The sequence below is a fragment of the Gymnoscopelus microlampas genome (assembly GCF_963454915.1).
Source record: "Gymnoscopelus microlampas genome assembly, chromosome: 11".
NCBI classification, from domain to species: Eukaryota; Metazoa; Chordata; class Actinopteri; order Myctophiformes; family Myctophidae; genus Gymnoscopelus; species Gymnoscopelus microlampas.
In genome coordinates, this window is record NC_139948.1 from 39,050,035 (window position 1) to 39,067,050 (window position 17,016).

Genomic DNA, 17,016 nt, shown 5'->3' on the forward strand with positions numbered 1-17,016 from the left:
ACACACACACACACACACACACACCTAAATGTGTCTAATAAACATATAGGCCGTGATAGACGCAGATGCATAAGGTAGTAGTGTAGTGTAAAGTAACTAAGTACATTTACTCAAGTACTGTACTTAAGTACACTTTTGAGGATTTTTTACTCAACTGGTGTGTTTCCAATTTTCAGTACTTTTACTTCTACTCCACTACATCTCGAGGCAAATATTGTGCTTTTACTCCACTACAATTATTTGAAAACTTAAGTTACTAATTACTTTGTAGATTTTGATTATTATTACAAAACATACATACATAACCACTTCAGCCCTATTTCGGCCATTAGAAAATAGCAGATCTACAAGCTAACAATGCATCGCTATGCAACACATTGTGAGCTTGTAGATCTGCTGTTTTCAAAAGATTTTTATACATTTGAAAACTTGAAATGGGACATTCTGAATGAGTACTTTCTACTTTTGGTACTTTTAAGTACATTACTTTTGTACTTTTACTCAAGTAAATTTTGAATTCCAGACTTTTTCTTGTAAAAGTATTTCTACATTGCAGTATTGATACTTTTACTTACGTAAGAACATGGTAGTACTTTTTCCACCTCTGCATAAATGAGGGCTACATTGAGATCATAATATTAAAGCCCATTCTGAGCTTTAAATCTGGCGCCGCTCACTTTGTTTAGCATCGCCAGTCATGGTGCCATTGGCCTGCGATGCTGGCCAATCAGAGCCTCCGGTGTCCCCGGGCGGGCGGCACGAGTGCATTAACATGCAGGTATCCAGCCAATGGGCGAGTGTGTTTACCCTCCCTGAGATGCGAGGCACGCCACTGCACTGGGAGAGAGAATTGCTGCTCGGAGAGATCCGATCCGAGCCTCGATTCACCACAGTGTACCAAGCCCGAATCCTACTGCTTTTAGTAGACACAAGCTTCAAATGGAAAACTGTAGGATTTAACTGTATCCACGTTTTTCTTTTTAAATGGGCGTCGCACTTGGTCTGCACCTTCCCTTTCCTTTTTTGTGATTTTATAATTTATTTGTTATGCAAGGATTTAACATACCAGTAAGTAATTTTATATACTTCATTATTTTTTTGGGGGAATAAAACATCTGAAGGCCTGTCTCGTTTTTTTAAATATATAATAACAGATTGATAGCTGACAAATTGTTATATATGACCTAACAATAAGCATTGCATAAATGCCTAACATGCATTTGCATGCAAGTGTAGGATACATAAATGATATATATAAATGACATAATTAATTTAGCAATGGGCTCACTAAAAATATTATTATTGTCATTATTAGTAGGCCTAAAATTATAATAATAAATATAGTTAGACTAGTAATAATAACAGTAATAGTAGGCTATTATTAGTATACAGATTTACAGTATTTTAACATTTCCATTCAGTATGGTGAAAATAATTTATATTACAATTAGGTGAGATATCTAGCCTATAGTTATTTTCAATCGACAATTGTTTTGCTGTAATTATATATTTTTTGGGAAGCATTCTTAATTTGTAGCATGGATTTTACAATTTTTTATCCACTTCTCACAGGCTAATTGGCCTTTCTCCCTATTTCATAAGGCCTTATTTGTGAAATTGATGAATTGTCGATGTATTTTTAAAATAAAAATAGAGAGGTTATTCTCGGCGTAATCTGTTGACCTAGCCGTCATAAACTCCTACGGCTCATTTGCATGGAGGAAGGGGCCGCATGTTTACCATTATACCCCTGCCGTGGTGAGCTCCACCCGGCCAGCCTCGTCGAGGAGGGGTGCCTCTCCCGGCAGCACTGCTCCGACCTATAAAAGATAATTTGATTTATTATCTGACTTTCTGCATCTGATCGGATTCTCGTATGCGAAATAGGTAGCCTATACCCGTGTTACGCAATTGAATTACACACGTCGATCATTTAAACATTTAAAAAATAGGCTATTATAGTTTGGAAGGGGAGGGGAGGGAAAAATCGCGTTTTTACATGCTATTTGAAAATAGCCGATCTACAAGCTCACAACGCGTCACGATGCGACCGCGTTGTGAGCTTGTAGATCCGCTATTAAAGACAAATCTTAGGGGGGAAAAGTGACAATTTAGGACTATTTTCAAATCCACAATTCAAAATATTGTATGGGGGTCGGTCTCTGGCACACAATATTTACCAATACCTCAATGTCTCCTGCAAAATAACCTTTCGCACAGCAGCTTTCTGAGACGGATGGGGTTTTGTTTTGGGGAGGTTTTTATTCTGTGTCGCTGTGAGACACACAGTGGGCTGCATGGGGGGAATAAAATGCATCAGTATGGCGATGGACGGTAATGGCTGACTGCAAGCAGTCTCTCTCTATGTGTGTGGAGACAAAGGCAGTCTTCGTGACGGTCGGCCATTCACCTTGGATTCTAGTTTGAAGCTTCAGCTCTCACATGCCGCATTACAAAAAACGTCCTGAGATGAGAAATGCTGGATGCCATTCATGGACACACAACGTTACTAAAATGAGGGTTTTATATCATTTTGTTTAGACTCCCTAGTTTAATTCCCTGTTTGATCAGATGGTCTACTGATGCATACACTGCCCATTATATGAACACCAAAGAGACACTGTCACGTTTGTGGGTTGTATAGGCTACTCTTTTTTTTTTTTTTAAAGACAAAGGCATACATCAATATTGGAAATCACACCATTTATATAATACAGCTATAATAATTTTCTCTGCTGAAAATGGCATTTTGTGGCATTTGCTACAAGAATATAGTCTAACACATTTTGGGATTACTCTATTTGATTACCTGACATGAAATAGGACAAGACAGATTGAAGACAGTGAGAGTGCAGTTATTCAACACACCAGAGAAAGAGAGAGAGAGAGAGAGAGAGAGTGAGAGACAGTCAGAGGAGGCCCATTTTGCTCCTGAGCTGATGCATCTCAGTTATGGAGAGGCATTCTAATGGCATTTTGAAGATTAGGGCCTTGGTGCTTGATGAGTTGAGGTGAAATGGATGTTATGTGTGTTGCCAGTGGCTTGATGCTTGTGCCTTGGTCTTGGGAATTAGCTGATGCATGTTGTTGATGCAATTTGCCAAATGTCAGTTTTATAAATTTGAAGAAGAGCTAAGCACCACCACGTCTAGGTATAACACACACCCAGTGTCCGAAACCAGATATCACTGCGGTGCGGTCAAAAGAATAAAATGTATTGTATTAAGGAACAGAACAGAGGTGATAGGCACCTTCCATAAAACGCCTGTAACAATCCGAGACAATAGGAGAGGAGCAAGAGAAGGCAGTGTTCACCTTGAGGTGTGATAAGCTGCCACACATTTACATGTTTTAGTGCAAAATAAGCCCATTTATTGTGATCAAGGACACAAGATTGTCTTTTCATTTAAAAATAAATAAAATAAAAATACAATAAACAACTATTGACCAAGATTCTGTAATGTGGCTCTGGCGGTAATTAATCGGGTTTAGACAAGACTGGCAAGTGAAGACATAGAACGGCTATTGATTATTTTTGATAAAATATATAACGGCCATCCATTATGAGATATGAGGCTGTGTGTTGTATAGACCTATAGATCTACCATACGCGTCTATCTAGAGCAGGCTACATGGAGTGCTGTGTGAGATGCATAGGCCTTGTATCCTAGGCCAGTGGTTCTCAACCAGTGGTCCGGGGACCACCAGTGGTCCTCGAGGGGGTTCCAGGTGGTCCCCAGCTAAATGATGGAGAGTTGGTAACCAAATGGACCCCCTGGCGAACCAAACGGGTCCATTTGGTTTCATTTTACGCTCTCAATAGTTAAATTATTATTAAACATCTGCATTGCTTAATTAAATAATTGTTATTTTGATCAACGTGTGCCTGTTATCTCTCCTATTGGCACCACGTCAATACAGCATGGAATTGTGGACACAATCCTAATCCAACGATAACAAAATATTCTAAATGTTGGGGTATGAGGGCTAAATCTCATCAAACGGTGAATCGGTGGCTCAAATGCCGAATAAATAATGGACCTTCAAATGAAAAGTGTTTAAAACCACAGTCCTATATAGGCTGATCAATAGGGTTGAAATCATTGCTGGGGTTTTGAAACCCTTTACTGGCCGATGCCATGGTGTCGTAGCTCCATTCGATTGCTATACGTTCTGCGGCTTCTAAAAGTAAACCGTCCGTGGTGTGAGATTGCAGTGCAAAAACCTCGAAGCGAGAAGGATTCATATTTTTATTTTTTGCCAGAAGTTAATATTAGCCTAAATGACTGTAATCTTTAGGCTTTCATTCGGTTTTGTTCTCCTTTCTCCACCCTGCCTTTGCTAATGTAAATTATTTTCTTCCAAACAGAAAAGATGATCGGGGGCTACGTTTTTGGCTGGAGAAGCCTACGATCGACTAAATGCAATACATAGATCTGCAGCAGGAAAGGATTATTATATGGCTTGCATTTGATTCTCCCGACCTGCCCTCCGGATTTTTCGGATTATTCAACATTCGTCGTCGGGATGGAAGGACGGGATTTCGCTGCCCCGGCACACCTCCTCTCAGAGCGGGGCGCGCTGGTCCACCGCGCCGCCTCTCGGATCGCTCCCTCCGGCCACAGCTCTGTGCAACATGCCGGCCACTTCCCGCCAGGAAAATACTACCCCTCGCACATTCCAATGGCTCCCCACTCAGGTTAGACAACTATACGTCAATTGTGTTCTATAATGTTGCCCGTCGAAATGCATTTTGTCCGCATACGGCTTTATTTTTTTGCCAATTGAACATGTTTGTTTCACACGACCATGTAGCTTGTCTCACAGGCAGTGCACGTAGAATAATAGGCTGAGGCTCCTACGATATGTTTTGCTGTTGCTACAAAGCTGATTATTTCACAAAATCTGCAGATTAGAAGCTGACTTTATATTTCTAAGAAAATGGCTGCATATTTAGTGGTTGGGGCAGTCAGACAATTAAACCGTCAGGTCAAACTACAAATCAGGAGGAATTGATTAGGCTTGATCAAGATTACACATTTTAACTGAACAGAATCAATATCCATAACCTTCCTCTCAAGGCTGGCAACCTCTTAATTAAGCAAACAGCCTATTTGATGACTTGAAAGTTCTAAAACACCTATATCCTCACAGACTGTATAGTTTCATTTAATTGTTCTCCCTTTTTACATCTGGTAAGCATATACAATGCACATCCCCACATGTTGCCCATTGGCTCTGGTTTTGAATGTAGAGAGATTTGTCTTTTCATTTCAATTTCTCATGTGGTTAGGTGGCTGGCTGGTCAGAAACATAAAGGCCATTCCCCTGGCTTCTGTACACCTGAAGGTGCATGGGCTGAATGAATAAGCATAGCTATGGAGGTCGATATAGGGAGGAGATGTTGCCTTGAGTAATACAAGAAAATCCTCCTTCAATATTGGGGGACTTGAGTGTCTGATTCACAGGACATGTATGAGGTTTAACCATTTGAGACATTTTCCAAAATCTTCCAAAATAACAGATCTACATATCACCACACATTGTGAGCTTGTAGATTGGCTATTTTTGAAAATGGTTTATGTTTTTTTTTATGTCCCTTACGATGACATGCCCAATATAGGGACACCAGGTTGAAAGTGGTTAACTAGTGATTTGGGTATTTTGTGTACCACATGCAAATGTTCAGGTTCCACAAACGTGAATGCACACATTCATGTCCCATGGTCACATTGGACAGTCAAATTTGCAGCTTAAGGATACTGCTGAACGGAATAATCATTCATGGACGTGAATTGGGGAGCAGATGGGCTGAATCGAGACAGGTCACATTAGATGACATATTGGTTGTATCAAATATCTGTGCTCTGTAAATAATCTCTCCTCAAAATTGAGAAATGTACCCATCAGAGTCTCCTGTATTGCTTCGGATGTAGACACTGAAACCAATCATTTTAGTTGGACTGAATTTATTAGTATTTGTCTTTAATTTATTTCTAATTGCAAGGAGTCCTTCCCACACACCAGCTGAGATGCAGGGACATTTGTTCTCCTGTCTTCAAAGGCAATTGCATACTTAGCACTTGAAAATAACATTCAATATTTTTATTTCTTGTGTTTAGTCGATAATACATTTGAATTTGATGTTTACGCGGAAAACATTTTTCTGGGCTTTACTACTGGAAAAAAATATACCGTATATGATTTTTGACAAATCGCTTCTTGTCCTCTGAGTCCAGCCATTGATTTTGTTATTCTTGAAAAATTCAGTTGCTATTCTGCAGGTGATATGTGATGCATATCATATGAGATGCATTTGAGGCATTTCTGAATTAACAGTAGAGTGATTCTGAATCCATTTTAATCTTCAAACCTGCACATATTGCAGAATTATGCCAATAATGATAATTAGTCATTCAGGTTTATTCATGAGGGCTGTTCACTATTCACATCACACCATGTTTTGGCAGCACACACCCGTATGCGTATATACACACACACACGCACGTGCACACACACACACACGCACGCACGCGCGAGCGAGCACACACACACACACACACACACACACACACACACACACACACACACACACACACACACACACACACACACACACACACACACACACACACACACACACACACACACACACACACACACACACACACACACATACATACACATCCTATTTAGTTTCTCAATGTAGGACAGGGCAATATATTGATATTATATTGACATTGCGATATGAGACTGGGATTTTGGATATTTTGATATGGCATAAGTGTTCTAGTCCTACAGTAGTTTTAATTACAAAAAAAAAATCAAAAACAGCTTGAGTATAGCATGAAAAGGGCGATCTGTAAGCTCACAACACATTGCATCACGTGTTGTGAGGTAGATCGGCTATTAGTATTTTCACTATATTTGGAAATGTAATGTAACATTTTTTATTGTCATAATACAATATTATTATCACAACATCGATATCGAGGTATTTTGTCAAAAATCTTGTGGCATTTTATTTTGTCCATTATCGCACAGCCCTATTCTCATTGAGAGCATTATGGCTAACGCTAGCTACAGGGTACAGGTGCCTTTTCTAAGTGGATGTGGCATGTCTTTTGTTGCACCATGCACACCAACATGCACGTCTACCCCCCCAAATATCATCAGTGCTCATCGAACAGCACAGGTGGTTTATTGTTCTCCCCCTCTTCAGTAACACATGGGTATGACTGAGAGCATATCGTTACTGTATGGTGGAAACCTTGTCCTCCAAAGCCGTCCCTTTTTTATTATTATTAATATTAACCCATTAAGACCTGAGGCCGATTCTACAAATGCCTTCTAAATCAGTAGTTCCCACACTTTCAAAACAAAATGTTCACAAGTGTACAAGCTCACAGTGCGGCATTCACGTGACGCACTGTGAGCTTGTTTATCTGCTATTTTTGAATAGCCAATGTACAGTATATGTGTCATTTTAGATTTTAAATGTTGGCAATTTTTGAATAGCCAACGTATAAAATCTAAAATGATACAGATGCTATGCCGGTTTTAATGGGTTTTTAAAAAGAAACATTTAAAATAGTGAAAATAGCTGATCTTCGAGCATACAACGCGTCTCACTCCGATGCGTTGTGAGCTTGTAGATCTGAAATCTTCACTACTTTTGTGCGACACTCCTGTATGAGTAAGTAGGGCATTTATTTACAGAAAAAAAACACATAAAAGGTTGAATTATGGAGATAAGAGGTTTCTGCCCGACAGCAGCGATATGAGAATGTACACAGTAAAATCCTCAGTGTTCATTAAACTCGGTGAGTTACAAATGGATACATTGTAATGGATTTTTACTGTGTAGGCTCTGTAATCTTGGAAATTAAAGGGAGTTAATCTTTTAGATTTCAATGACCTAACATAATTCATATTAACCTTTCATTAATGGATGATTTGAAAGTTTCACATTAAAATAATACTAAGAAAAAAGGACACTGAAAAGAAAATCTATCAGTCTCATTTTTGACCTGTGTTATTGTATTCCTTTAATGCACGACAGATGATTCATTGCTATAACAATATTTGAAAATGTCAAGTCCGCCATAATGCAAATAGACGAATGAGAATAGAAGCATAATTCACAATAACTGCAATAAATGTCATTCTACTTTTAGAGTGATGATGTATATAAACTGCAACTTAAAATGAATGAAAAATTGGTGATATATATAAAAAAAGAAATATTCCTAGTACTACGTATATTTAACTAAATGTTTTTTTTTTGTTTTGTTTTTCCCTTTCTTCTTTTTCAAAACAAAAAACCTTATGAGGATGTCTTATTTTTAGATGTTTCTTTAAATAATATGTCACAGTTAATGAATAAAATTACACGTTTTGTAAGTCTGCTTGCCTGCAAGCCTAAACTACATCACAGGCCAAAAATACCATGCAGTTGGAATGGTCAAACGCTTCCGAGTTGTTGTGCGCCCAAACTGGTTTCCCAACTGTCGTAAAGCTTCATTTATGCTTAGTTATGCACCGGTATCGCACACAGAAAATAGTCGATCTACAAGCTCACAACACATCGCAGTGCGACACGTTGTGAGCTTATTGATCGTCTGTTTTCAGTGCGCAACACCCGTGCGCAACTAAGCATAACTCAGGCTTTAGTATTGACAGGGCAGGTCATTAGTGTCCCTTCAAATTGTCCTGTATGCTAGCAACATTAGCACAACTGAGCATGTTGTCTGCTGAGTGTGTTGAATCCTTCAGTTTCACTGCACCTTCCCCCCAGGGACTAACTTGCACACTGGTTCACATGAATACTTTACAAAGAGCATGAATATTTCAGGGTTGATGTAAAAATGCATTCAGAAGCAGGTTTCTGATGTGGCTCCCTGAAAGGGCTCCTCAGACTTGTCAGTGTATTTATTGTGAAGCCTCCCCCACGTTCTCCAGTGTTGAAAATAGTGACTGCTGTTGCAACATCCTCTCGGCATCAAGGCTGATCTGTTCCTTGCCGAGTTACAGAATTTCACCACATTTGAGGAAGAAATTTTCTTTCTCTCTTTTCGCGCAGACTGGCGATTTCGCTTTCAATCCAGGGCTCTCCGGGCAGTGGACACAGGCTCAAAGGCTACCTTCCCTCTTGCCCACTGAACCATGTTACTTAGCCCTGCCAGAGATTCTGTCAGTGTGCATTTGCCTGTATCCATCTTCACCTAATACTAACCATTCGTCATTTGTAATGCATGTCAAATTGTCGATTTATAGTTTGCACTTGCACTATGAAAATGTGATGTTGGAACAAGTTTCGCTCTCACGCCTATCTGATACAGTGAGACACACAGCGATGTAAACGCATGTAATGCACTTTAATTCAGCCACTTGGTTTACGGGCGACTTTAAGATTGTAATTTTATCTCCGGCTGGCTCCAGCAAATAGTTGGAGGCAGTCTTCCCATTCTGGGTGGGTGACAGTCGGGATTCAGACGTCTGATGGCGTCAAACCAGGTGACACGGTGTCTTTGCTGCCGGCGTTTATGGCCGGGTTCGGGGGGGGCACGGGGGGCTCATCTTTCAGCCATATTGTTCCGATCCCTGGACCTGTGGCTGTGCTAAAACAGCAGGGAGTCTCGAGTCTGTCCATGGCTGAGATCTGCTCTAAACACCCCATGTAATCAAAGGTCATATTTGTGTCACCTTGCCTTGCTCCCCAGTCCCCCTTTTTCCTTTAACATGTCTTCTCTTTATCCCTTTCCATGTGCTGTCCTGTGCCCCCCTCCCGGCCTCCATTTCTCTCTCTCTCTCTTTTTCCTGCAGGAAGACCCTTGTGTCTGGGATGTGGTGGTCTTCCTGCCACTTCAATTTTTAGCCACCCTCCCCTGCCCTAGGCCATTGTTGCCGGACCCCAAGCTTTGTGTGTGTTTTACGGCTGCTGTTAAAGATAAAAAACAATCCCCTCCACCCCCTTTATTGTTTTCTGGTAGGATGTCCCTGTCATTCCCTTGGTTTTTATGTCCTAGCTGGATATCCGAGCAGCTTCCCCTTCAAAGGTTAGCAGCGCTGTCTGCCTTCTCCCCAGAGTTGTTTTTTTTTTTTTTTTTTTTTTCCAACAGGGAATAAATAACTTTACTATGACTTTTATTGTATGGCTCATCGCTGGAATATCCCTCGGGCCCGGTGTTCTTGCGAAGAAGAATAAAAAACAAACATAGTTTTTTAACATTATTTTTATTGGTGGAGTTAGGAACGGCTGGTTCCGAGCAGGTCTTTAAAAGAGAAAAAAGAAAAAACCTCCTCAGTAAGTGGGTGAAGGTTGTTTGTGCGATGGGAGGCCTTGTCTTGGACTTGTGGTGCTTGCGTTGTTTGAGCAATTGCTGTTCTTAACCACTGGCTGTATAAGAAAATGGACTTTGATTGCCATTGCATGGTGGCATCCTGAAGCCCTCGATTTCACCCTCCCACCCCCATTACCCCCAACCCGCAAAGACCCAGACATTACTGGAGTCCGCTGGACCTTGCTTTTATTATTTAACAGCACCTAGTCTCCTGCTACGAGCTTGCGATAGTGCTCTCGGCACCAATTTCTATTTTTTATGTTTTATTTTCTGGGGGGTGAGGGGGGGGGGGGGGTGGCTAGGGTAAAGCGGCAAGCTTTTGAAGTCTGAGCAAGAAGAAAAATGACATCTTAAGTAACCCACGAAATATCACATTAAAAAGAGACTTGTTTCAGGGAACCAGTGTGGTGGAAGTACAGTGACAGAACGTGGGTCTCAGGCCAAGTTCCATTTGGCCAGGGCTTGGTGAGTTCCTGCCCGCGCTTTCCTCCCTTGTGCCCTCCCTGCTTCTCTCTCTCTCTCTCTCTCTCTCTCTCTCTCTCTCTCTCTCTCTCTCTCTCTCTCTTTCTCTCTCTCTCTCTCTCTCTCTCTCTCTCTCTCTCTCTCTCTCTCTCGCTCTCTCTCTAGCACTGTAAAACTGTGAGAAACCCATCGCTGGGCTTGTTTGTGCACCGTTGTGAGATGACACGGTTCAGACGTGATGTCACCGGAGTCTCCTTGAACGGTGGAGGTGCTGCTTGGCGTCCCCCCACCTGGCTGAAATGGCACCTGGGCCGGTTAGCTGCCACCATCTGTCACCTTCAGCCGACACTCCCACTGGAAAACCACAACTCGTAAGGGCAGTGAAGTGGTCAACTGTCTTTGGTACAAGGCAGGCCCCCATGCATACTGCTGCACACTACTGTTACCATGGGGAACGTGCCCTATCCTCTTCACCGTACAGTCACAGGAAACCTGTCTCCAGTTTAAGCGCCTGTCATTCTCTGTCTGTGTCCATGTCTTGTGTGGATTCAGAGGAACAGGCGTCCCTATCATTATGAGTCTGACAAGCCAGACATTTTCTCTGCATATCAAGTGTCGTTATTGTGTTATTATGTCAAGGCCCTCAATAACCAGTCATCAAAAATAACTAGCAACATCTGGAATGTCTTACACTCGGGTCATTTGAAGTGGCTCCTCCGATGTCCGAAAATAATGCAGGCGCGTTCCATTGCTTTGCCTTTGGTTGCACGGAGCTCATCAGCAAGTCCCTCCACAGACAACATGACGGAGAAGGGTTTTTGGCTTTTAGCGAGCGCATTTTGGTTAGCCGAGCGGCCACATGGCCTCGGAGACGGGCTCTTCAAACGGACCGCCACCCACCCTACACCGCGTGGCGCGGTGCCAGAGAGCCGTCACCTCGAGCATGGGGCGGGCACACGAGACAAACACAAAGGAGACCCACGGGTGAGAGCGGCAGGCAGGGTAATACCTTCCTGTATCGGGTTTCAGAGCTTTGAATTTCAAAACCTCCCCGTCTATTTTTACCCTCGACATGAGGAAGTGAGAGGTTGTATTAAAAAATGAGCTGTGGATCTCTAATGTCCACTTCCCATAATGAATGTGCAAAAACTAAACAAAAACCCTTCACAGTAATTATTATGCTGAGCGATTGAATAGACTGATACATTTTGTCCAAAGTCAACAATTGCTGTTTTGTATGTAATTTGGATCTCGCTGTGTCGCTCTCTGTCTCCCTCTCCCCGCCGCCCCCCCTCGCCCCTCCACCCCAGTATCAGGCTGCCCCTCATCAGCCAGCCCCAGGCCCACCTCGGTGCGCATTCGTACTGCATGTGACAGCTGTTAGACATCATTAACGGCTCAAGCAGAAAATCCAGATTACTTGTTTTTTAATTTCAATTTTATTATTGTAATCGCGCAGTGAAAAGGACAATGAGGGGCCGTTGTTGTTCCATTGTTTGCGGGCAGATTTCTGGTCAATGGCGGTTTGTGTGCACGTGCGTTGGTGTCTGTGTGAGTGTGTACATGAGCGTACAGTACTGAGGGTGGGGGGGGGCGGTCTGCGTGTGTGTTAGTGTGTGTGAGAGAGAGAGAGAGTGCGTACATGGCTGGGTTCTCCAGACACCCCCCACTAGACCAGAGGCACCCTGTGGCTTGCTGTGAGGCGTAGACAGGTGCAGTGTTAACCCTTTAACGTCCAACTCCGTCCCCGCTGGCTCTGCCTGCAGTGTTGCTGGCAGGCCCCCATGTAGAACCCAGGCTTCCCTTCCTTTGCTTCTTCCACTAAATATGACGGCCATAGAGCCTACTGTCTTTGTGTGTGTGTGTGTGTGTGTGTGTGTGTGTGTGTGTGTGTGTGTGTGTGTGTGTGTGTGTGTGTGTGTGTGTGTGTGTGTGTGTGCAGCCTTCAGCGTTGCTGTGCATTTTCTCTGGGGGAATTTTATTTCTTTTTTTAAAATATATATTTGAGGCATTTTTTATGCTTTATTCAGATAGGACAGCGAACAGAGAGACAGGAAAGACGGAAGAGAGGGGGGATGGCGTGCAGCAAGTGCCTTGGGTCAGATTCAAGGCATCTGGGGTCAGCTCTGAGAAGGAGAATAACCATATTTATGTGGTATGAGCTCTTACTCATACCACATGAGCCCAAAAAAAGAAAGAAAGAGAAGAAATTAAAAACATCTTAATTGCTTAATTAACTTTTCTTATTTAAGGGAGGGGGTTGCTGTCAGAACTGAAATATTGATCCAGTGTTGTCAATATCTGATCGCATCAGATCATGATCGGCCCAGGCACAAGTTCTGTGTCACAACATGCTGGTTTGGTTCTGCGTCGAGTTGTTTGATCAATATTGGACGGAAGAAAAGCGCAAACTGTACAGCTGTTCTGCACAGACACACATAATTGTTGGTCTTTGTTTCGTTCGTTTCGCATATCTCTCCTCCCATGTTGTCTCTCTGAGGTCTCCCTCCTTTCTCCCAGCCATGCAGCAGAGCAGACTATGATCCATAAACGTGGATGGGGTGTTTGGTGGAGGAGGTGGGCTGAAAGCAGATAAACTCAAATAATGGGCCGTGATTCGGTGACTGTCAGTGGAACAGCGGGCGCTGGTGACACGTAGCACCGAACAATGAGGTGCGCCCGCTAAATATATGCAGAGTTTTGTCATTAAATATACATGCGGTATGCCTCTCAAGGATGTGTCAGCCCTTTTGTGAGAAAACAAAGATTAGCATCAGGAATTCCATTTTAATAAGTCTCCCGGGACCATGCAACCAGCTGCCTAGTCCTCAATCCAAGCGGGACTTGTTGCTCTCTCCTGCACAGCCCCCCCCCCCTCTCCTGCTTTCTTTCACATAAACAGACATAGACACACACACACACACACACACACACACACACACACACACACACACACACACACACACACACACACACACACACACACACGCACACACGCACACACACTCTCCGTTGCTCTCTGTGACTCTGATTAGAACAAAACCCTGTTGTCTCCCTTCTCTTCTGCCATTTCTTCTTTTTGGGGTGAATCACTTGTTTTACACCACTCCATCTTTCATGTTCTCCTGTTTGAAGACTCACCTGTCTCGCCTCTTCTCAGTTCACCCCCTTTTCTTTCAGTCTCATTCCACTGTGTGTCCTCTTATTTCTCCCTGTTGGCGAGACAATACGAGATCGAAATTAGCAGCTCTACAAGCTTGCAACGAGCTTGTAGATCTGCTCTGCTTTGCGACACCGGAGTGGAACTAAGTTTAAACCGGGCATTGGTCATATATCCACCTCACTCTGCTGTTTGCTGTTCCCCATGTCCTCAGTGTGACCACTAGGCTACACTGCCTCCTCTCCCTCTCTCTCCCTCTCTCTCCCTCTCCCTCTGTCTCTCCCTCTCTCTCTCGCGCTCTCTCTCTCTCTCCTGTGGATCTGGGGCAAGCGAACGACTCCCCACAGCAACAGATGCGTGTTTGTCTGCCCCATGCAGCATGCATGCATTAGCACGCCACGCGCAAACCGCTGACCTGCACTCCCATGATGAACACCGGGGATTGAGTGTGTCCTCCTGTGTGGGTGAGATAGATAGATATATAGAGGGGAGAGAGAGAGAGAGAGTGAGAGAGAGGCTAGATGTGCACTGTCACACAGACACGCACACGCACACACACACACACACACACACACACACACACACACACACACACACACACACACACACACACACACACACACACACACACACACACACACACACACACACACACACAGACGCACACACACGCACACACACACACACACACACACGCACACGCACAAACGAACACAGACAAGCACGTCTTGCTTCCTAGGATGCCCTGGGAGGCAGTGGGACAAACCAGACTTGAAACTCATGCGTTGTCTGTTTACATCTCTAATTATAGCGACAGGTCTATTTCTGTAGACAGTGCTCGGGCTTTTTATATTCTTACGAGAGAGAGAGAGAGAGAGAGAGAGAGAGAGAGAGAGAGAGAGAGAGAGAGTGAAAGAGAGAGATAGAGATGGGAAGAGAGAGAGAGAGTGAGAGAGAGAGATAGGGAAGGAAGAGAGATAGGGAAGGGAGAGAGAGGCAAGAGTTAAAAAAAAACCCCAAACAAAGCTCTGACAGCCTTTTTCTCATAGCGGTGAGCAGTTATATCTCAGCCTTCATCACTAGTACTGCTTGCCGGCTCTCAGTACAGCTCTACAGTAGACAGATGGGGAGGGGAGGGGAGAGTGTCTTGTATTCTTTTTTTCCCCAACATATTTTTGGGCCTTTTTTTTTATTCCTTTATTGATAGTGAGAGAGAGACAGGGAACTAGGAGAGAGAGAGAGTAGGGGAATGACATGCAGCAAATGGTCCGCCGGGCCCAGGAGTCGAACCGGGGACTCGCTTGTCAGGTGCGGTATGCGCCCCCCTAACCATTTGGCTATCGGGTCGCCCTGTGTCGTGTCTTCTAAAAGCGTGAGTTATACTTAGAGTGTGAGAGTGTGTCACGCTATACGAAAATAGCCGATGTACAAGCTCTCAATGCGTCCCCATGACACATTGCAACTTAGCTTGTAGATCTGCTATTTTTGGTGAGCGACACCCACTCACAACTAAGTACAAAATCAGGCACATGCACTCTCGATCCTCATCCCACGTCAACGCCAATGTGCAAATTTACGAGAAGCGAACAAAGGTGAAAGAGGCGATGTATGTACCCCGCCCCCCCCCCCCCTCTTCCCTTTGCTTCCCTGATACATTCGGTTGACAATTGACCCAATAAAAGGAGAATATATTTCTCCACCCCTGGCCCTGGTCTACCCATTTCAGCCTGGTGGAAAGTGCCGTCCATCAACGCCGTCAAAACAACGAGGGAGGAAGAGTTCACGTTCGGGATTAGCATTGTATAAAATGTATCTAGCATTAAAGAGACAGGGCTGGTGCTAGAGTTAAGCCTGATTTATATACCTAGTTGCGTGCCAGTGTCATGCACCGAATTTCTTTTTCTCGCAGATCTACAAGCGCTCGGCGCGTCACGAGCTTGTAGATCAGGTATTTCCGCCGGCGCGTACGCCACACGACGCGCCTACCGAGTATAACTCAGGCTTTAATCCTTGGGCTTGGTGGCTGATATCCAGCCCAATAGGCTGTTGTTATCCAGGGGACCTGGAGGGGGGAAGCTGTCAGGGCTTAGACGCTAGGCTGTCTGCCTTGCTGCCTGCCTGCCTGCCTGCCTGCCTGTCTGCCGGGGGATGCCAGGTGAGAGCCAGATCTGGAGGGGGTGGGGTGGGGGTGGAACGGCAGGGCCTATGTGGCTGCCTGGGCCAGACAGGTTCCAGCCTCTGGCAGGTGTTTTCATAAAAAAAAGAGCCCGCTAGGCCAGGCACACCGCCCACTGGATGCAACCTGAGCCAGGTGGGCCCCCCCCCACCCTACCCCCCCACTAAATACACATAGGTAGGGACTGTGTGTTTCTGCAAAATGTGTGCTTGCTCGCTCGCTCACAACACACACGCACGCGCGCACGCACACACACACACACACACACACACACACACACACACACACACACACACACACACACACACACACACACACACACACACACACACACACACACACACACACACACACAATGCCCCCCTTTTATTCTCAGACATGGCAGGTAAATTAATTGGCCGTGAGTATGTAAGGTATATGCCTTAGATAAAGGTGCGCTGTCTGGCCGAGGCGTAGCGTAACAGCCGTAATGATGGCTCCATTGTGTTGATGTTGGGGGTGGGGGTGGGGGGGGGGGGGTTGCGGGTGGTTCGGGAGGGAGGGAGGGAGGGAGGGGTGTGGGGCTGGTAGTTAGCGGTGCAGCTAGCGGGGCCCTCGCTGGAGGCCTGGATAGCCGCTGATTAATAGCGGGGAATGCTTTGAAGTGACACCCAAGTGCACAGGCTCACAGGCTAATAGCAATACCATCAGTATGGGGGGGGGGGCTCCTTCTTCCTCAGTCTTCATTAGCTTAACGTTTCCCTGGCACTATCTCCGCTCGTTTGCCCTCCCCTCGCACACACCCTGCCTCGTCTACCGAGAGCCTTCGGGAGCGGCCGGGTTCTTTCTCTTTTTTCCGAGCAATTGTTTTGTGACTCCGCCGTTTCTCCCCCTGT

At 44.3% G+C, this 17,016-nt stretch overlaps 1 protein-coding gene across 2 annotated transcripts in view; it reads left to right on the top strand.

Annotated features, from left to right (window-relative positions):
* Nucleotides 1-865: 865 nt before the first annotated feature.
* bahcc1a (BAH domain and coiled-coil containing 1a) overlaps nucleotides 866-17,016 on the top strand; it is a 105,527-nt gene continuing 89,376 nt past the window's right edge. For both annotated transcript variants that reach the window (XM_084070908.1, XM_084070909.1), the window contains exons 1-2: nucleotides 866-1,068; nucleotides 4,370-4,699. In XM_084070908.1, coding sequence (XP_083927034.1) covers nucleotides 4,528-4,699 — 172 coding nt within the window. In that variant the 5' untranslated portion in view covers nucleotides 866-1,068; nucleotides 4,370-4,527. The remainder of the gene's footprint in view (nucleotides 1,069-4,369; nucleotides 4,700-17,016) is intronic.